Here is a 23,092-nt window from a genome sequence, read left to right as displayed (position 1 = left end):
ATTGAAATTACCCTAAAATTCATGGCACCATTGCAATTAACATCAAAGGCCTTGAACACGTAATGAGCGTAAAGACTAGAATCTGCAACGTGTATACGAATTAATATTAAAATTATTCATAATAATTAACTACAAGGCAAGACATAATTAAAACTTACTGCCATGAGGAAAGAATTTCGCATAAATATCTTTGAACAGGTCCTCGTGAACTACACCCTCGGGACATTCCTGAAAATATAATTATTATGATGGATATTATTTCAGTCGGAAAATAGGTCGTTTAATTGAATATGAAAAGAAGGAATTGGCACAGTATGTTAACTCGTTGAAGATAGAAGCTTTTATCGTCGATTATATGTTTCGCCTGAAGCAAGTTATCATATGGTGGAGATGTGGAGGAAATGAACCAGCGAAGATGTTTCTGTTTACATATTTATGAATCTAATGCATAGAGGAGGTAACAAAAATGAAAATTCCGCACACTATACCCAAGAACGTGTTGGAAGCTTACAGGTAAGTTCTCCAGATTTTCTTAATTTCGTTAAAAAACCTATAATCTGCTATTTTTCCAACTTCGTAATTCTGTAATTCCTCAATTTACTAATTTCTTAGTTATCTAGTTTTTGAATTTACAAATTTAACAGTGTTCTATCTTTTTTAATCATTCATTTCCTGTTTCTAACGTCTCAAATTCCAAATTCCTTAAACTTTCTACTGCTCAATTCTCAACTTTCTCAAATACTTGATATTCGGAACTCAAAATATTATCAAATTCTTATTATAATTATATATAATAATTAACACCAAAAAAATGCATATGTAATTAATATCTTTTTTGGAAGATGTTCGGAAGAAACGACGCGGTTAACGTGCGAGGTCGATCGAACAATTCGACCGGAAGATGTTTCCTGGGACGAGGAGAGAGTCCCAAGCTTAAAGACCCTCGCCCTTCGTGTCATAGCCTCCGTATGGAAGAAAAATCCGATACTGGAGGAATTACCAACCTGTGAGGATAGAAATATGCTGATGGAAATTCTGCCTACCGATTTACCGTTCGAGTTGACTATAAGGAAAATCGACAATGAACACTATTGGGAACGTTGCTCGAGAGCTAGGTGAAAAACGTAATCCAAAGCATTGAAAACACTTCGTAAAAATTTTTTTATATTATCGTGTAGTACAAAGTTGAAATGATAAGTATAGAGTATAAGAATAGAAAAAGTAGAGAAAATTGGAACGAGTAACAGAGAAAATTAAGTGGTAAGGAAAATAAGGAAACGTGAAACCCCAGGAAATCAAGAAATTAGAAAAACAGAAAATTTAAAAAATTCGCAATCTATAAAAGAGGCCGTCAAAAAAAAGTTTATTCGCGTCCTCATAAAAGCATACAACACGGAAGCAATCTCATAAATGGATGTTTAATTTACCCGACCATGAGTAGTTTTAGCTTACTACCGGCGGTAGTATATGTACTTTATATAGTATCATTCCATTAATTTCTCTTGGCCGTTTTTCAACGAGCATTCTCTTGAAACTGTTCGCCCACTTTCCAGCACGAGAACTATCGAATTTTCATAAAGAAACTCGTTTTTGGTTTACATAAAGCGTGACCCCAAATTCAAATGCGAGAATGCGGGAGAGACTAGAATTATTTCAGATGGGGGCACAACGATTGCGCTGAACATGGCAATTCCTGGCGGCGACGTTACTGCGAAGGTGCTTTTCGTGAATATTTGGAGAATCTCGAGCCAAGTTTCTTCGAATCCCAAAAGGAAGATTGTGAAAAGATGATCGGTCTTGTGCGTGATTATGTGCACACAATAGAGCTACGTTCTTTACTGCCAACAAAGTAAATCTTCTTAAATAAATAAGATATAATATATTCTAAAAAAATGTAAACTTTCAATATAATAACTATTCTAAACATAAATACGAGAATGCAACACAATCCTAAATTTAAATTGTTTAAACGTAATAATAATAATTCTAAAAATAATAATTTAATTCCAAATTTAAACTATCTCAATATAACAATAGTTATTCGAAACATAGAGGAAAAAATCCGAATTTAAAAGAAATTTACAAAAGGTAGCTACGATTAGACTTCCAAAAACTGAAATCTTTCTCCTTGAATTTGTCGTATAAGCTTTCACCTTACATAATCATTGTACATAGTACAGTACTACTTATTTGCACGAAATCTGTTCACATTCACAGGAAGGATAAGATATTTCTAAACGAAGAAGATCCGTGTCTAGCAGAGGAAGTATTCGTCCATCACATCCCGTTGGAGCTTATTCTGCCACAATTCCCTCATCTTACTGAGCTTCGCATTAATTTCGGGCTGGTTTACATGAACGATGGTTTCGAGTGGCGAGACTTCGAGTAAGTTGCTTTTCCAGGTTACAGTTTAATACTCTACTATTTCTTCAAGTCTGATTTATGTACATTAAAAGGATAAAAATAAAAATAAAGGATATCCGTTGAAGATTGCTTTGGTCTTGGTCGTGGGATTAAAGCTTGCCCGAAATTGAAGAAATTTACTTTGACTAGAAGCAATTTGGATCAACCACGTGCAGCAGCTCTTCTTCAAGGTGTGCTGGAGAATGATAGTGTTAGTAGCGTCACAACGGCTTACAAAAAATTTCCATATCGTACAATTTCTCAATTCCTTGATCCTCTAATTTTCCAACATCTTATATCTTTAATTCCCCAATCTTTTAATATCTCAAATTCTTAATTTTACAAATTTTAAGTCTCTTAATTTTTCTATTGTCTAATTTTTCCAGTCATTTAAATTCCAATTTGATTAAACTCACTTTGTTTTTTAATACTTAGTATTCTCTTTATCTATTTCTTCAGTGTCCTATTATTCAATAACAATCTGGAATTAAGAACGTATTTTCTATAATATTGTTTATTGATTATTCTTATAATACTGTGCTGATAATACCAAATTCTTTTTCAATTCAGATAGAAGAATTAGACTTTTCTCATTGTAAACTGGCAGACAAAGGAGCAAAGGCAGTTGGTGAATACCTCTCGCACAGGAACTTGAAAATACTGCATTTAGCGAACAATGATATAGGACCGGAAGGAGTGGCTGGTATAATCTATGGGCTGCTAAAGGCGGAGCACACAACACTACAGCATTTGAATTTGAGGCTAAATCCTTTGCTAGACAACGGGATGTTTCATGTGTGTGCCTGTAAGTGTACAAAGTATTAAGTTACTAACTTTATCCTCTTATGAGTCAATATTTATACTGGTTACCGTATCGAAGCCATGACGGCGATTGTATCTCGTAGAACAAACACCGTGCTCGACTTCCGTCCCGTTAATCTCCAGCGTGTTCCGCCCGGAAATTACACCGGATTCCTGTTTGACTTTTGCTGAATCTGCCCGAATGGACACTATCCCGTGATTTATACATTAAACTATAGAACTTTGCAATATCGTTCCTTAAACATTTAAGATTACATTTTTGCAGAAAAATGTTGTCATAAAATTGATACATGACAATGAATTATTTACTAATTGGTAATAATTATTCCGGATGAATTTCGAAATATTTTCTCCGTGTATTCTATTTAATGGAGAAACTGACATTAACAGATTATGGAGATAATATTTATTAATCGATAATAATTATTAGAGAAAGATAATAATTATCATAAACAAAGTGCAACAATATTCTTTGTTCATCTTGTTTAAATGAATTAAGATTGAAATACTAATAAAAAAGAAGAAATATCGTGATTTGATATTTGAAAAGAAATTGTAAATATCATGATTAAGTTACAGAATTATTTTTAATTCATTATATGTATATATGTAGTTCCCTATTTAGAAGTCTTTACAACTTCCTCGAAAACGAAATGATCGGATTCTAGACAAAGAACACGTGGAAATTGCATTCCGAGAGTTCATTGTTTGTGTTTGTTTTAGATCTGTTAAGAAGCGAAAGTTTGGAAGTTCTCGACGTGAGTGCTTGCGGAATAGAGGCTGCTGGAGGTGCAGCACTTGCCGAAGTATTGACTTCCGGTTCCATAAAGCTCAAAAGTTTGAATCTTAATTTGTCGAACAATGATTTTAACGAAACAAGTAAGATAAAAAAGAATAATAAAATTTTCTTTCTCTTTTTTATTTTTCTTTATATTTTCTAGAGTACGATTTCAAAAATTCTATAATTCAATAATTTAAAGTAATTTTAATTTATCTTTTACAAATCTTAAAATAAGAGGTGTAACATTTTTATACCGAATACAATGAAATATAAATATAATTGGAAAAGGTGCATATAAAGAATTTAATATGGTGTGATTTTATGTAGTTGGGGATTCATTTGAAGCAGCGTTGAGAAACGCTCCATTTGTAGTGGGATTCGAAGCTCGAATGTGCAATTTCTCCAGACAATCAGAATACTCTATCCACGAGAGTGTACTCAGGTAAGGAAAAGCAATGTATTTCGGTGAACGATATTTCACAGGCTTTCCTTACTTTTCAGAAATAAACAGAGGAAAAGAAAAGAAAAAACGAAGCGGATGCTTGAGAAATCACAGAAAATCTCCATTGATTCCTTCGTTTCAGAATAAATTACCAGCAAAACATACTGAACATAAATCATATGATGGAATCAATAAAATAAAGATATGAATGACAAAATTTTTATTGAATTCAATTATTCAGATTTCATAATTTAAAAATTAACAAAAAGAATGAATACAAAACAAATATATAAAAGGAGTAAGACATTCTTCCAATTTGAATTGAAAAAGAATATTTCAGAAAAGAACAAGAAGCGTAAACCTACATAAAAGAGAGAAAATATAAAAAGAACAGAATAAAAGGTTCGTGACTTTACATGAAAAATATAAAATCAAAAAAAAGAAAGAATTCAAACTTCTATTTTACACTTCTATCCTCAAGATTCTGTGTTCTGTAGCGTTATTATTCACAGAAATATTAAACTCGGAACTAATTACTTAAAAGCAATTAAGGGAAGCACAGGAATCTTAATGTTGGCAAAGTAATTACCATTTTTGCATAATATTCGACGATAATGTTTGCATTGCATCCGGATTTTCGGTTGTAGCTGGAGGAAGCATGACAAGAATAACCATCGTGACGGAGAAGGGCTAACGAAAGAGTTGGCAACAAAAGAACAGCGGAACGAGCGTGTAGCTACTTGGAGGAAGTTATGCGAGAGCCGTGAACACGGTAAATTGCGGCGAAAGTAGGCCAGAGCTAAGACTTTTTCCATTATTAAGACGAACGGATGCAGGAAAAAACAGAAGGTCCAGTTTCGTTCGTGCAATCCTAGGGATATTTCTCCGCATCGTTCTATTTCTGAAGGAAGCAGATTTAACCCCGTTGCCACTCTTTAATTTTTATATTTTAATCTTATTCCCATTTTAGCAGATAAAAAGTTTATCTTAGAGAAATGTTTAATATAGCGAGCATATTCATGTAATAGAATATATAGTAAGCTGTTGATACAAAATTTTAGAATAAATTTATTTAATTAAAATTCCACCTAAAAAATATTTCTAATTAAGTTAAAAAACCAAAGATTCATATTAGATGCATAACGTCACAATATTTAAAATGACTACCTGCTTTGTACGAAAATGTTTCCCATGAAATCTTACACGATATCTCTTCGAACGATCGAGCCCATAAAGTTTTATCGACTCTCTGGAGGTTAGGTTTTATAGTTTCCTCGGAATCATACCTACATATGTTCGCCAAAAACGAACATCCTCCGTTGCATCTTATAGAAAGCAATCATCCATTACGAGATTCCAACGCCAGAAATCGATTTTCGTTTTTTAATATGACATTTACAACGAAAGTTCCCGTACTTCCGATAGTTTAATCGGTTTGATAAAATAGCGAATATAATGCAGGGAGTAATCTCTCGATTTATATTATATAAATTAAATTGGAACACTATGAAAATAAAAAAAATAAAAAAATTCCTTTAGCAGTATCATTAATATAACATTAAAAGATACACACTCCAAAATAAGGGTTAATATTTTAATAAAATACTATAAATAATAATTAAACAATTAATATAAATAATAATGTTAAACATAAATGTAATTATGTAAATATGTCCTGAGTGATTAGTTTACACAATACGCGAAAGGTGTTTGTGGCCGACCTATATTTGCATTCGAGAAAGTAAATTATGGAGGTACACTTCAATTACATGGAACATTGTCACTGAATTCTATTCGCCCAGAAAATTACGTCGGACTTCACCTCATTAGAATTTCAGTCGACACGTGAACTCCAATTGGAGTGGTTAATCCAATTGAGATTGAAATATAATATAATATAAACGTCGTCAAAGATATAAAGAAACGAACTGAACGAACTGAATTGAGAAGAGACTTAGTGAGCCCTAGAAATTGTAGTTGGATTCTTCATTGAAGTACCACTCAACTTATAGTTCTCGTTAACCTGTACTTACGGCACCGTTCTTATTTTTATATGAGATATAGAGAACAAGTCAAAATTTGTTATTGTTTTGTAATAAAAGATAACAAATTAGGAAGAGAAAGTTCTTGTTCTAATGATTTTATAAATGAGATGAACAATTTAAAATAAAATCATATTTTTTCATCTATTTATAAATTACTTATACAATTCTTACTTCAGATCGAGATTTTACTTGCTTTAAAATTATCATGAAAGGTAGACTTTCTTATAATAACTTCAATCACTAATAATAAATCAAATAAATGATACAAGGATATTTAAAAGCAAAGTTCAAATTCTTTTCCTTATCTCACTTGCAGTACCTCATAACTTTGGTATAGCATTTTTAATGAAACTACTGCTCGTGAATGTGTTAAATTTATCTACTAAAATAATGTATTGTACGATAGTGATAATACATCTCTTTTTATATTATATTCAGTACCATGCAGTTGTTACAAAAGTAAACTATCGATAAAAGAAAAGCATAAATTTACTTCTCGTAGGAGAACCAAAGGTTGCTTATCCAACGACACAAGGTAATTGGAATAGGTCAGAGGGATGCGTGAAAGTTCGAAGGTTCATCCGAATTAGAAGGCGACAATTTGCTGAAAAGTTCAGCTATCCTATCGACCTTCGTGCGTGTGCGGCTATTGTATACATACGTAGGCCTAAATCCTTGCAATTTTCCTAAACGTCAAGGTTCCGGCCTCGATGCGGCCTCTAGTGGTCGGCCTTCTTCGATTGCCACTAGATACCGACACACACGCTTACTCCCGCCATACTTCCCTTAAATAGAATCGAGTTCAATAGGACGAACGTGCTAACGCTCGCCTAACCTTTACGCTTTCATTGAAAAAAAAAAGGAAAAGGAAAAAAAGACTTCTATACTCTAGACTTAAGATCGAGAGAAAGAACAAGGGAAACAATGAGGCTACGTTGTGCCTCCTCGATAGTTGTGACAAAGGGACCACAGAATAGAGGATATCGGACTTGTTTGCTGCCTAACCATATATCAATGCCATGGAGGAGAATAAATTCGATGCTTCGCGATAGATTCTGTCCGCAAGATTACACTTGAATATTTTGTTTCTGTATAGAGTAGCGTTTAGAAAGTTAATATTGTTATCATGTCTTTTCTTTTCCATAAATAATAATTGAAATAGAAGCTTTACTTAATACTAAACGTCATATTTATGACACCTTTTCATAATAAAGGGCAATTGAAACAAAAATTTGATTTAATAATAGATATTATATACAGGTTGTGTAATATAGATAACAGCTTCTTCCAGTCAAACTTCTGATGCCTTCTGATAATAAATGAAGTATGGAGAATATCACAAATTAATGCCCTAAAATCTGTTAACCGTCTACTATATACATATCGTGTTTCTTTGTTGTGATTCTCAATTATAGAGACAAAAGACCAAATATCAGTCATATTGACTGATTTGATAATTTTAGCGATAAATTTCTTTCATTTCGAGAATTCAATGTTTTTTAGACATTACCTATCCGGATAAAAAATACCATGAACATACCCGCGATACTTAGCACCGTACATTTTCATCGTCGTGCAAACGCATGCTCTTGACACAATTGCCAGTCTTAAAGGCTCAAGTGGAGAACGTACAGTGGCGAAATAGCGCAATTAAAACACCTAAGGAACTCTCGAAAAGTCCGACGCTTTTTTCGCCCATACACACAAAACGTTCCAAGGCTTAGGGCTTTTTCTACGTAACGTGCAAGTGCTCGTCGACGAGTGGCTGTGCGACGAAAGTACTTACGATATTCAACCTTTCGATCCTTTCAGGGGCTGATCAAAAACATAAATAAATTCTCTCCAACTCTCTTTGCCTTTTACATTTTAATTGAATACATTTTTTCATTCAGAAAAATACAGTGGCTATAAAAGGTATTGTCACATACCCTTATTTTGCAATGAAGCAATCTTTTTATTAGGTTCTATATATTTCATTTTTACAGTATCAAATTTTTGTAATTATACGAAAGTACATATGTACTATTAAATGATACGAAAAGTATACTTGAACCTAATTAATTATTATGTAAATGCTTCGATAAATGAATGGTAAGTAAATATTGTTTGTAGCCGCTGTACGTCTAAATACCCTTTAATATCATCAGATTAAAGCAACCGCAGGAAATTTCCCTTTTAAAATCCCTTTAAAAATAATAATGATATACGAGTGTGCTGGAGACAATTTTATCAGATAATTTATTGTTTAAAGCAGAAAAGGAGTATAAATACTTTTATAATATAGGAGAAGAATATTTTTGAAGATTATTTCGTAAATGACCTATAAAAGATGCTTAAGAGGATAAGTAAAAAATGTGATTATAATTAATGACATCTTATAATTCAACTGTTACTTTGAAACACATTTTATAAAAGAATAATAAAAACGAATGTTAGAGACAATCTTACCAGGGAACCTGTTGTTCAGAAACAATACTAAATATTTAAATAATATAGAAGAATAATATTTTTGAAAATAATGCCAGTTAAAAAAAAACCAAATGGTCGAAATTTTAATATCTCTCTTATTTCATTCTTTTCAGTAAAATGATCGATTGAAAGTAGATCCATTCGTCAGTTCGAAATCTTCCAGCAGAATTTCGAAAACTCAATGGTATCTCGCGAAATAGTAATCGTCGTGACACACTTTTAGACTGGCAAAAGCATAAAACGCCGGTCGATATCTAGTATACGTGTGTTTAGCCGGGAAAAACTGCAGTTAAAAGCCACACATTTTGTGACAAAACTATCACATCGTGTATTCACGACTTTGATCACCAGTATACCAGTCGCAAAAGCGTTTTATACGTACACTACCGTTCAAAATTTTTCAGAAGCTTTAGTCCATTTGTAACAGTACTTCAGTTTGATCAAAGTATACAAATTAATGATAAATTGACAATTAGAAGCAACATTATCTTTTTATGGAATTAATAGATCATAAACTAACCATACTTATTAAAAGATGTATCTAGTAATAAAATATTTTACAATTTACTATCGATACTACAGAATTATAAAAATCTCTAAGTAACCAATACTTTTTCCATCAATATTCTTTCAATTCACTGTATATCTTGTCAAAAGTAAGCAAATATATATACATATATATATATATATATATGTATAACATGATGTACGATATATAATAAACAACATGTTATATACAATATGTTGTACATGTATATACACACAACATATGTATGTACATATATTTTTGAACGATAGTGAATACGTCGATCCATTTCCATTCATCTTACACCATTTATGAAACAACCAGAAACAACGTCGATCAATCAATCGAACATGTCCATTCTTTCGAAATGTTTTATTTCAAATATGTATATGTGCTGTCATATCGTTACGATACAAAGGGAAACTTTTTTGTCGCTTTAGAAAATCGATTATGCTAGTACAAACTAAACCACGTACGGAAACGTGTTAAAATAGAGATTCGCGACGGTGCTTGAATAATATCGACTACATCAGATAATAAGCCATCTCTTCGTTGTCTACCTCGTGCCAGTTATCTATATCGATGGCTATCAAAAAGTGAAACGTTTGGACTGCAGCCGACTTTCATCTGTCGTTAATTGAGCAAAGAAACATTATTAATGTATATAAACTATCAGGCAGAAAAAATGGTAGAGATTTTATTGAAACTGCTATTGCAGAGACAGTCAAAAAAGTTTGTGACACGTAAATTAGCATAAATTAAAAAATTGATTAATCGGATAATATAAGAGTTTACATAAAGTTAGACGAACAAAAGAAATAACAATGAATGTACAATTTTAAATTAAATTTTGAAACCGCTCATTTGACCGGGCCTGGTAAGGTCAGTGTTAACTCGCAATACGGTTAACATAATGGTACACCAAAGAAAATGTTTCTTTAAACAAGAGTAATACGTACAACATATGTATTCGGTTTGCCCAAATGAGACAGACATCGTGCAATGTGGGTAAATCCTGGTTGAAGAATAGAAAGTTCTAAACTCGACAAATTACCGTGAAACGTACAGGTGGTTCTGCTACAGTTCCGAACTCGTTTGTCTGCGGATAGTTACATCCTCAATGGAGGAAAACGCAGTTAAGTAACTTGGAACACTTAAACAAAATATTAGTCGAAAAGAAAATACCAAACACTAAGTACTATTACCAAGCACAAAGCACTATTTCTTTTAAACTTAATTAACTTTACCGTCCCTTAAAGGTTTGACGTTACACTAATAATACCACAAATCGATTTTCACATATATTACAATTAAAAATTAATTATAAGTTAAATAATTTTTTTAATTTGTAATACCGTAATTTTAATATGTGTGATATAATTATAATTGAATAATTGTATTTAATTTAAAATGGTACAAATATATCTGAAGTTCGAAGTATAGACTTTAATTTAAATTTCCCGTGAATGAATTTCATCAATTAAATTATTAATTAAGGATCAACTGAAATTTTCGGTTAAATTTCGTGTTTTATTTAAAAAAAGGATTAGATCAGATCTAAAGCATAAAATTAGAACAACAAACGTTTTGAACTACTGTATTGACATGCTAGAGCGTACACCTATGACATTTACGTAGAAACAACATCAACCTTGAAGGAAACTCGAGAAGGTACAACTACCGTCTCTATTACCCTCTAAACGCTACGTAAATATTTTATGAGTGACACGGGATTGGCGTGGCACGTTACCTTCCCCTCCTAAGCCTCGAAAACTCATTTGTCGCAAAAATCGAAATTTCTCCTTTGCAACATCAAGGTCATATTCGTCATGAAAATCGCTGGCATTGCGTGTACTCATATGGTGATTGTTTGATTAAAATTGAATCGTTACTGCATGTATTATATGAAAGAGAAATAAGGTACTTTAGGCGATTTTATAACTTTACGTACTTGCAATTATAGATTAATCATCGTAGCGATATTGTTGCAATTATTACATGTTTGTGTGTAAATTGCGTTTGAATGTCATTCCCCCAATTTCTTTCTTATTTTACAAGCTACGAACATTTCAACATACGCGACATAATTATTATTATTTATTTCTTATGAAATGTTGAAAGTATATATTGTTTGTATCTGATACCAAAAATACAAGAAATTTTAAGAACGAAGAAGTAATTATTTTCTAAAAATTGTTTATTCTAAATTCTTCGACATTCTATTGCACTGTCAGAGAAATCCGTCCATCGTCAAAGAATGACCTTGTACATCACAAACCTTTCCATGCAGGCTCGTCCAAAGAACTGGGATAGACCATAATCTCTAGCTTCCTCTCATCTGAATATAACTACAGAGGGCGGTAAAAAATTACCTGTTTTTATATGAAACTCGAAGCTATCTCCAAGCACAAAAAGGAACGCAATCTCTAAGTTTAAAAACTTCATTCAGGAAGTTGGACAAAATTCATTTCACAAAAATCTCTCAAATTCACCTTTTTCTACTAACCTCTTTTACGTTGCATTTTATTCCTTTTACGTTTAAAAACCAACATTTCAACGATGGAATTACTTTCTTTTATTCATTGTTAGATGCGTCTAAATAAATTTATTAAAATCTAACTCGAACTTAACCATAATATATCAGAAATCTTAGCGTTATTTAATATTTTTCATTAACATTGTCACAGTCTGGGCGCTGTTGCACAATTATGACCCAATATTATCAATGAAAGTTTCCAACTTACAAATTATAGTTTATCAGCATTAACAAATTTCCTTGCATAGTGGAAATAAGCTTGCTAATAAAACACATAAAATCGTATATGTAAAGTTTACGAAATTATGTAAATTTTACTAGGCGAAAGATCCTATTTATCATAACATTATAAATTTATAAAAAAGAAATGTATAATCTATAACTAGTAATTTGTCAATTCAATAATATTATTAGTTGGTAAATAATTGTACTAGACAATGGTAATAACGCATAAGAAGTGATTGTTAATTCGCCAAAGAATATTTCTAGATGAACATTGTACGCATAACGTAAGAGGAGGGGGGGGGGATATTCAAAATAAAATTCCGTAGCAACATTTCCGTCCCCTCATGAATATTCATAGCAAATAAAATTATGACGAAAATTGATGGCAAGCCAGGAACATGCACCAGTCGACTGGTTGGCAAAGTACAATCATCGTTACGAATTATAACTAATTTTACAAAAAGACTAACTTAATCAAGAACTGAACCATCTTATTCAACGTTTCATGAAAGATTATTCTTATATGAAATTTTCTTTCGTGAGAAATAATTATATATAATAGGTTTCGGATTATTTAGATTTCATAAAACGAATTCATTAATAAGTATCGTGTTGCAGGCTGATAGCAAGTTAATGACTACAAGAGATAACTAACTTTGAGGGGAGGTACAAAGTTGTGCTTCTTGGAACAACCTGAATGAGAAACTGATGATAAAGCGCTTCATAGAATTTTGTATTATATAGAATTTTGTATTTTATATTATAGAAGATAATGAAGTAATTCATATAAAATATATTTGGAATTTATATTTCATTAAAAATTCAGAATCAGATTAACTTGATCAATCATTTCAATATATAAATTATTCATTATTTTAATGTAGAAACATCACCAATTACACGTAATTAAGCTCTAGTTCAAAATTACGTTTTAAAATTATTGCACAGAAATGAAACTTTAGTTGGTTAAATTAATTTGGCTTTGAATTTCTAAATAATATTAGAATTAAAAGAATTTGTAGAAACAGAAATAGAAAAATTTCAAATGTTAGTATGTAATTATACTGAAATTATTAATAAAAATACTCGAACTGGTGAGATTAATTCACCTCTACGTGCCTAATAGAATATGAATTTTAAACAAGTACTTATGTTAAATACAAATTTTAAAAAATCCAGATCTAATTACATTCAATTAATCCCTCATTTAAAACATCTTCTCACTGCTTACAAACGAAATTTTAACTGGGAATGTCCTCAGGGGATTAAAGTGGCCAGATCATCCAAGAGTGACTCACGGCTCTACTTATTGTTCCAGGAACCGCAATTCTGTATCATCGGCTGTATTTTCAGATTCAACGTGGCTTACCTGCTTGAAGCCACGGTACATCACTCGTATTTCTTGTCTGGAGAATTTGGTCTGTCGAAGCAGTTCCTCGAGGGCGACAGGTCTGGTGGTTTGTTGCCTGGTTCGTGTGCTTTCGAAATCAAACAAAGCCTCTTCCGGTCCTGGCGAATCCGGCGGCGTAGCCATTTGTGATCAGCTCAACGTTTCTTGTCCGACGAAATTCTTTTGTTTTTCAATTTATCAGATGTCCTCCTCTTGATTCGTTCAAGGTCACACCACGATTACTTCATCGCTCTCCATTCGTTATTTTGCATTGCCCTCTTGCCTATATTTCCAGTTTTAATAGTTAAAAGAAGGATTGAAGAAAGAGTGCTAGACCAGAGTCTGAAAAATGATGTTTTTAAGTTAATTCAAGTATTAATTATATTTTAATAATCTTAGATTGTTTGCTTATAAATTTTTTACCATTAATGTGATAACCAGTAATATAATAGTTTATAATGACTGTTATATACATTATTAAATATAATTATATTAACATAAAACATTCCAATACAAAAGTGTCCAACCACAAAGTAGATTTATTATATTGTCAAAATAATGAGTTTTTAAAAAGTGTACTTATAGAATGTGGAGTGGTTTATAACCTACAGAACAATTAAATTTTCTGTATTTGAAATACAATTAGAAACTTTTGGCCGCCACTGTATAAGAATAAATCAGTGAAGATAATTGCGTGTTCGTAAATTTTATCTACTTTAAAAATCCAATTAATATGACGTAATAGTGACAATTTGATCGATAAGGGATTGAACGACAAAAGAGGAGATTCAACTTTAAGTTTGAAAGTAGATAAGGTAAATCATTGGTCAGGCTTAAGATCAATAAAACCTCCAGAAAGCTAAGTATCAAATTTTTTAAAATTTTGTCAGAACTTAAAATGATCTCGAATAGGCATAGATAGAACTATTTGCCACAACAGAAATTTAAACATTCCAGAATATATAAACTATCAATGCCTGTATTATTGATATTTATATTAATTCCTTATATTAAAAGAAATCGAAAAATCTTTTAACATTTTGTTTTCCGATACTTCGTTTTTAAAATACAAGCAATTAAAACTTTTGCGTCCTGACTTTCGACGCGCGAAGTTCGAATTTCGGTCCTCACGCACCCATCAATCTTAAATGCTCCTCAATTCGTAAACCTAAAATTTTAACAACAAAATGCTAAAGAACTTTTCTCTTCCATTCTTCCCAAAGATCTCTGCTTTTAAAGCACCAAAAGAATGTTGCATAAAATTTAAAAAAAAACCATCCACAACTTGCTATAAATATCTCATACGTTTCCATAGCAATATTTCCAATACAAAAAGAATACTTAGAAAAATTAATACGAAGTACAACGTCAAGAGAAAATATTAGAGAGAACCCAAATCTGATACTAATACATTAATAAAATATTGCATAGAACTTTCAAAGAGGGAAATTCACATTTTTAAATAAATACATACTTCGTAAGTTCTGATATCTTTCAATCTGCATCAAAGAGAAATATTAGAGGAAATCCAAATGTAACTTTATGCATCAACAAAACGTAACGTTCAATTTCTAAAATAAGAAGGAGAAGATCCATAACTCACAGTGAATGTTTTCATAGTACAACGAGAATAGCCATAAAAATTGAAATGAATCTCTTTTACTTAACGTCAGGAAGAAATATTACGGAGAATCCGAAACTATCTTTACTATATCAACAAAATGTTACATAAAAATCCAAGAAGAAAAATACACACTCCACACAATAGGAATTTTATATCTTCAAAAAAAGAACTATTTACTAAAATTCGCGTAAATCTCTTTGATTCAGCATCAAGAGCAAATATAATAGAGGACTCAAACCTAACTCTATTACATCAAAAGATATTATATAAAACTCCAAAAAAGAAAAATTCACGCTTCACAATCAATACTGCGTATGCGCGACAAAAGAAATGTTCGTAGAAACTCACAAAAAATTCATTCGTTCTTCGAGATTCGACTGTCAAACAGAAGGAACAATTTCAAACGGTGTTCCATAAATATGCACTGGTTGCCATGTATTTTACATATACGGCCTAGTACGAGGCTTCCATAAACATCCGGCAAGCCAACGATAGCCGAATGCATGTGGCAGATTCATGGAAGCAGTTGTAAAATGACGGATTTAAAGCTGCAGCTACTACGTGTCTGGCTTTTGTACACGTAAGCGCGTTGGAACGGCAAACCGAAATCCAAGTCGAATCAAATATTTACGTACTGATATTCAGAGAGTAAATTAATGTCAAAATCAGATCAAAAGATGTCAATCGATTCTTTTAATGAATTAAAAACTCTCTGATTGACGGAGCCACGTGTTGCGAGTCGCGTGGTCTGACTCGATAGCGCCTTGTTCTACTTAAAGTATGAGTGGGCGTATCAAGTAGATTTGAAGTAGTTTGAGATGATTTTTATATGCTGGTTCCTTGTTTTATATATTTTTTTACTTGTTTTCCCTATTCCCTATTTATAACTTTATGCTTATTAACCTCTTAACCTACGATTTACGTTTGAGAATTTACGTTTGGTCCAATCATCTACTACAGGCTATGCCCGTAATATTTACGTTTGGCCCGATCATCGTACCCGATGCCCGTAGTTGTAGGTTAAGGGGTTAAGATACATTTTGTTAAAAAGAAGCAAGTATCCAGGAACTTGTGAATGATAATGTACATAATATTCAGCTTAAGATGACTGATTTTATTCTCTGGTATTATATGTTTCTTTCTTTGCCAACAATTCCTTCCAGTAATTTTTGTAAAAAAGAAAAATAGAAAAAAAGATGAAATTACGTAAGGTTACCATACGGTTGGCAAGATTCAGGTCACTCGGTTAACGCCTATTGAATCAAACGCGATGTCACAACCGTGTTCTGTAAAGAAGCAAAGAGAGAAAAAGATAAACGTGTGGGGATGCTCGTCAGGCATCGCTACCTCCTTTCAAGAATCGATGATGGTTCAAAGGGTCCCCCTAATGACATTTTCAAATCGTTTCATTCCAATTCACACCCTCTGGTGAACTCGAACAGATTGTTTCAATAGTTGTCCCAAATTAATTCTACTACAACACATGGCCAACCGCTTGAGAAAATTCTCCATTTTCTATTCTAGTTTTCTTAGTCTCCTTAGTTTCCTAACAAATTAGAAGAAGCGGATTTTTGCTTCATTCTAACAAATTTTAGTTTTTCTAATAAATTAGGAGAAACATTTTTATACTTTATTCTAACAAACACTTTCTTATAATGTGATCAGAAAAACAACAGAATATTTCCTTTTAATTTCTCATTATTAAATTCTTATAGTATAGGATTTTTAGAAATGCCCCTAGGAAACTTACTAGAAGCTCCTAGTAATATCTCATTCATGCAGTTGACAATACGTTAACTTTGAAATAGACTATAATCAATATTATCATAATTATAGAACGATAATTTAATTAAACCATAAAACCTGATTAAATCCCTTTTGATTTCGAAATATATTATAATTGATATCACTATGATCGCAGAATATTTATTCAATCAATTATGTAGCACTTAATGTTATTCAATTACAAAACCTGATTTTGACATGGACGTGGAAATTGATTTTAAGGTGTAAATGTTTCGTTCTTGTACATACAGTGGATAAAAAAAGTACTTAAAGACAAGCCACAGGAAACTTTCATACTGTACTATATATTGTATAAAATACACAAACATACAAATATACAAATCTACAAGTATATTACATCGGTAAAATTTGGAACCAATTGAAAATGTATATGAAAGTTACAAGACATTTACTATTTCTAGTACATTCTCTGTATATATTACTATATATAATTTTCAGATTCTCTCAAACTTCTTCAATATAATCATGATGCTTCTATTATACTGCTCGAAGGAAAATTCAAAATGTTTTGCATAGTACACATAATATGTTCATAAAAAGTTTTTACAAATATCCGAATACTTCCGTGAGCTACTGTATTTTGTACAATATTAAATTACTTTGTTTCGAGAGTAAAGTAAACCGAAAAAGGCAATGAATAAACGAACACAAACACGGTGAAACATCGGACAAAGAATCGACTTATCGATTCCGGCGATTTCTTTCTCTGTATATGCAGATCGTGTACGCTGGTGTTCATTCATTTTAAAATTGATTTTCACTCGGAAGAATAGCTTTCAGCGTTTTGCTTTCCAACTACATATGAGGTTCAATCTATTTCTAGAACTTTTTTTTCACGTGGCAACTGACTTGAAATATTTTATGGTGGTTGTTCTCTAGTAAAACAATCAGTTCCCCTTTCCATGTTACACATTAAAATTCATCTTCATTCCGAAAAAGGATTATTATTCTTCTTATCACAAGAAATTGGAACATTAAGATTCATCTTCATCCTTCCTACACCAAGAACCAGTCTTAAATCAGTTTTATCGTCTACAAAATATTGCACAGCAAAGCCAACATTTTCAATTTATTCCAACAAACATCGAAACACCTGTTTTAACTGCACTAACCTGTTCTTAAATTTCTCCGAATAAAAAGCTGTCGCGCGACGAAAGTAACAATCGTTTTATCGTTTTCTATGTATCCGTTGAGAGAAACGCAAAAAAGAAAAATGGTTGTAAAGTTGGAATGAATCATGATTGTACCCATATGTGACCGCCGAAGATCGATAGATAAAGTGAATTTTTATTTTTCATAGGCGTATAGGTATATGACTATTATGTGACACATACATGTATAAATGAAAGATACATAGCCTCGTTACAACGTTGGGTGTCTATACCTATAGTCTATACTGTATATTAGATATACAGTTGTTCGGTGTTTCATTGGAAAGTTGGCAAAAGCAGTGCACGCGCGAATTTCTGGAATAAATTTCGATGCTCTCAGCTTAAATCCACCCACATTCTGCAACAACCCTCCTCAACCCCTTTACGACCTTCTCAATGTGGGGGATGATGAGTATCGTAAATCTTGGGGTGTACCAAGAATTCTTTCTAGAACAATTTTGTAATGTTAGCGCGGACTATATATAGTGTAGTATCTATTCATGTCAATATTAGGTTGGTGTAATTAGAGTAATGAATCCTTTAATTAGTTTGCTTGATCACATTCAGAGAATACTATTTTTATTGTATATTGATTACTATCTTTATTGATTTCCAAATTTAAATTATTCATGTGAAGTCCGTTAACTTTCGACATCCTTCAAGCAATTATTGTAAAGTAAATGATGCAAATAAAATTTTAAATAATTAAATATAACTAAATGTGTAATAATATCCGTAAGTTATGTAGTTTCACTTATTCGTCGAATTTTCGATGTAATCGAAAATGCCTAATACAAGAGACTTTTTAAAGAAATGCAAATATTATGTCCGATAATGTCGCGGTAAGGTAAAACACGAGTTTACTTCGGGATATACTTTTCTACGAAGTTACTATAAAGCTACGCAAATCGTTAATTGCGGCCCTCATTACTCACTTTTATATGTTCGTTACAAGAACGGTGAAAACGAATTAATTAATTCATGCAAATCAGTCTATACTACTCTCCTTTACCAAGAGAAAAAAATTTGCTAATTATTTTATAATAATGTCCTCATAAAATATAACATCAAAGAAAAGAATTTTCTAGCAATATTTTAATATAATATTCTGTAGGGAATGCTTTTCTTTGATTTTACGTATATTATTCAAATATAGAAAATATATACTGCTATATATATATATATATATATGCTATATATATATATATATATATATATATGTATTATTGATAATGACTCATTATAAAAATGTATATATCTATTCTAAATGATAATGGAGACATGCTTATTGTCAGAAGTAAATTTTCAGATCAGCTCTTGTACCATCAAAAATAGACGGTGAAGTAAACCGAATACCATGCGTGCAAGAAATTAGCTACACACCGCATTAAATCTTCCGGCGAATTGCTTTTCTATGGCGATGGCCGCGTACCGTTTCGACAATAAACCAGCGTTACATCTTCGTTACCATCATCTACATTACGCATTCGTTCTACTGACGGATAAAATACTGACTTAATGACACCGATTGAATGTAAACTCAATTACGCGATTAAGTCAATAAATTTCACTGATTTTGTGGCAAATGATTATAAAAATAAGTAACAGATAATGTTTCAAAATATTACAATTTAAATATCTTCATAATAGAAGACTTAAAAGTAAGTTAAAAAATGCTTCGAAATCGAATATGCTTTTATTATTGTATAAACAAGATTTAAAAATGTGTAATAATACTATATAAAAATAATGCATTACTGTACATATGCTGATAATTACATAGTTGAACACTTTTTCATGATGTTACAGAAAATATTTAAAAATATGTAAAAATGATAAGTAAAAAGAATACTGCATGCTATTTTATAAAGAGATTTGGCGTATTATCATTTATTATTGTAACTAATATACTATTCTCTCATATTTGAAAACTAAATTGAATTGCGTAAGTAATTTAAAAATTAAATATCCTGCTACCACTTTGAAAAATGATATCGATTACACGAACGAAAAGAGGAACAGTGATAATATTAAGTACTCGACTTAACAGTGCACATTATCGTTTATTATTACAGTTGAAAAATTTAGTATCCTTTCATTCTGGTCAAAGTGAAAGGATGTCCAACGTGAATGGCTCTATGTTTAAACTAGCTTAAATATTTCACCCGGCTACGCGAGCATCCACTCGAGATATTGCTACTATTCCTCTTCAAAGAAAGTTTCTAACTTGTCCACAATTGTAAGACCATTTCTTCTTTTGAACTAACAAAATATAGGAACTGCATTTTTTTATTTGTGCATCTATCGCGTGTAAAGATTATTTCACTCGTGTCGTACAACACGTTGCCGTACCATAATAAATCTTATTAGCTTAAGGAAACAGCATGGAATAAGTATAAAATATCGTCCCTTACTAGAGAACAATAGAAACAAAGGACAATTTGCCACACCGGGGCGCGCGGTAAAATAACATTACGTAACGCTCGCACCTGTATTTGGCTATTAATTTTGAAAATGAAATATCGTTGCCAAAAAATCTGAAATTATCTCTTACTATCCTAATTTATTTTCTGTTAAAAAAGACATAAATAGATGTTTTGTTGAAAACTATTCAGTTCAATGCTAAAAAGTATTAGTATTTAACATTATAGTAAATAAAATACCTAATGGAACTTGTATAATTTAGAGAAGTAACAACGGATATAAAAGACACAAAAAGAATACTATCTGTTTGATTCATTATATAGCTTCATCTAGAAAATATTAGCACTCTAGAGTAGCAATGTTATAGTGAATAGAGTATAATATTTGTATAGATTTTGAGGAAAATAATAATATTTGTATAAGACAGAAAATGTAATTATCTGGAATAATACATTTTTACTCTTGTCTTGATTACCTCTATTTAACAAATAAAAGTTCTCTATTTATCTAAATTTCCCCTAGAAAATATTAGCACACAGAATAGAATAACTATGTTACAGTAAATAGAATACAATAATACTTTTATCAATTTTTAAAATCTAATAATAAATGTAAAAAATACGAAAATATTTTGATTATCCTTTCTTAAATATTCAATCTATTATTAACCTTTTTAAATATTCAATTCATTACTAATTTATTTAATCCTGGCGAATCAATTGAGCCCCATTTACCCCAAAACAATCATAATGCTCAACGTACAAAACCAAGCCTAACAACAACAAACACAGAAATCTCTAAAAAAAATCAACAGTATAAGAATGAAAATATCCTTTTCTAACCTCCTTACAATAACCTTATCTATCAAGTATACAGTTTCCTTGACTCGCGCGAGCGCACAAAAATGGCAACAGCCTGGCGGCAAGATAACAGAGAGAAGTCGCTTACGTTTCTCCGCGTAGAAAGAAATGTCAGCCAACTCGCTGGGAATTCGATCAGGACGTGATAGACCAGACGAAGGAGGCCACAGAGAGAGAAACAGGAAAACAGAGTATGTATTCGTTTTTTTGAAGGACAACGTGAGCACGCTGGACTTGCAGGGTGAACGACCCTGGGTCGAAGAAGAGACGCGACGTTCGACGAAGGACCGGAGAAAGAGAGTCAGGCTAGCCCGAGCACCGGCATACCGTTTATATCCTCTTCTAGTGGCACACACAACGCTCAACAACGATACTGCGCAACTACGTAGTCGGCGGCAGACTGGATGTGGCCGGGTTAGACCGGACCACGCATCCTCTGCCCCGCCCAATCGTCGCCCTCCTTCTTTTTCGCCCCCATACGATCCTTCCCCACGGAAGGAAACTACCCTTAACGAGCGAGCTCCTTTCTGTTTCCCCACCGACTTGCTCGCCTATTCTCCTTTATCTCTCCTCTTCCCTCTTTTTTTTACATACTGCAAGGAATACATTGTGTTATGAAAATTGCTTGAATGATGAGATTGTTTAGAAGATAGGGTTGCCTGATTTTGTACATACCTCTTAGAATGATACTTGTCCTAAGAAATTTTAATTATTCAAGGTTGTTTCCCCCTCCATCAGATGGTTTGGTTATATTGTTATGTTATTTAACAACAGAAAGAATATATACATGTGTCTTCGTATCTTCTGAAATTATGTTTATTTAACCATATTCCTCTTGATTTTATGATCGTATCTTATGATTATATGTCTGTCCGATTTTTGTACCTTTTGAAATTATAAATGTACTAAGGAGAGATTTGTTTAATTAATAGCGCTTTCCCCTTCCACTAGATGGTTTGAATATTGTTAACTGACTACTTGTTTCTTCCTCTTATTTGTCCTCGTATGAAATATTTGATCTTTAATGGTCTAAGTCTATATACCTGTTTGTAAAATATCCGGGAAGCCGATTTATAATCGAAAAATACATAATTTTATCGAAAGAATATACAATTAGATTTTTTAATCACCCTATATATTTAAAATTTTTCTTTTTATACAGAAAGATATTGAACCACATTCTTTGAATAAAATAAAATTAATATATTGTAATAATTTTTTTGTTTAAAATATTTAAAGCATTTTAGAATAATTAAGAATATTTTTTTATGTTACATTATCTTTCTTTTGTGAGCGATCTCTGCAATAATGTTATTTCTTGATGCAAATAGGACATACATCCAAGCACAATTACTCTATTATAAATAAAATTATATCGGAAAGTTACCAATACATAATACCATCAACATACAAGCTTTACCAAAATTTAATACATGTTACTTTCGTCCCTAATAATAAGCTAATTAGAGTCGCATCTTATTTTTATTATTTCTTTTTGTATTATAAATGTAAGAAAAACAAACTTATGAAAAAAAATTTATAAATTTTTCTCAATTCATATCGGATATAATTTAAACAAAACATTAAG

The 23,092-nt window shown here is 31.7% G+C and overlaps 2 protein-coding genes across 8 annotated transcripts in view; one reads left to right on the top strand and one right to left on the bottom strand.

The window, feature by feature from the left end:
- LOC138187497 (A-type potassium channel modulatory protein KCNIP1) overlaps positions 1–21,915 on the bottom strand; it is a 28,790-nt gene extending 6,875 nt beyond the window's left edge. For 5 of the 6 annotated variants that reach the window (XM_069128353.1, XM_069128354.1, XM_069128356.1 and 2 more), the window contains exons 1-4: positions 21,593–21,893; positions 13,619–13,981; positions 159–228; positions 12–82 (exon numbers count right to left, since the gene is read on the bottom strand). In XM_069128353.1, the coding sequence (XP_068984454.1) occupies positions 12–82; positions 159–228; positions 13,619–13,783 (306 nt within the window). In that variant the 5' untranslated portion in view covers positions 13,784–13,981; positions 21,593–21,893. Of the gene's footprint in view, positions 1–11; positions 83–158; positions 229–13,618; positions 13,982–21,592 lie in introns of all 6 variants that reach the window. The other variant, XM_069128357.1, reaches the window with a different exon arrangement.
- Positions 1,187–5,887, top strand: LOC138187496 (dynein regulatory complex subunit 5). Of its 2 annotated transcripts, XM_069128350.1 has the most exons (7): positions 1,187–1,849; positions 2,218–2,385; positions 2,476–2,614; positions 2,974–3,208; positions 3,949–4,104; positions 4,334–4,448; positions 4,508–5,887. In XM_069128350.1, the coding sequence occupies exons 1-7, from the start codon at positions 1,788–1,790 to the stop codon at positions 4,593–4,595; spliced, it is 963 nt and encodes a 320-aa protein (XP_068984451.1). In that variant the 5' UTR covers positions 1,187–1,787; the 3' UTR covers positions 4,596–5,887. The 2 variants fall into 2 exon arrangements, with proteins under 2 accessions (XP_068984451.1, XP_068984453.1); XM_069128352.1 differs by lacking the exon at positions 1,187–1,849 and having other exon boundaries at positions 2,239–2,385; positions 2,490–2,614.
- Positions 21,916–23,092: the final 1,177 nt, after the last annotated feature.

This window comes from Bombus flavifrons, chromosome 15 (assembly GCF_040668555.2).
Source record: "Bombus flavifrons isolate JBK064 chromosome 15, iyBomFlav1_principal, whole genome shotgun sequence".
In the NCBI taxonomy this organism is placed as follows: domain Eukaryota; kingdom Metazoa; phylum Arthropoda; class Insecta; order Hymenoptera; family Apidae; genus Bombus; species Bombus flavifrons.
This window is presented reverse-complemented; position numbering and strand designations above follow the sequence as displayed.

What these genes read in the sequence shown, in the direction of transcription:
- LOC138187496 (XM_069128350.1), top strand. Translation starts at nt 1,788, where the DNA reads ATGATCGGTCTTGTGCGTGATTATGTGCACACAATAGAGCTACGTTCT. An exon ending in CGTTCTTTACTGCCAACAAA is followed by an intron (nt 1,850 to 2,217) that starts GTAAATCTTCTT and finishes TCACATTCACAG; the next exon opens with GAAGGATAAGATATTTCTAA. An exon ending in ATCCACGAGAGTGTACTCAG is followed by an intron (nt 4,449 to 4,507) that starts GTAAGGAAAAGC and finishes CTTACTTTTCAG; the next exon opens with AAATAAACAGAGGAAAAGAA.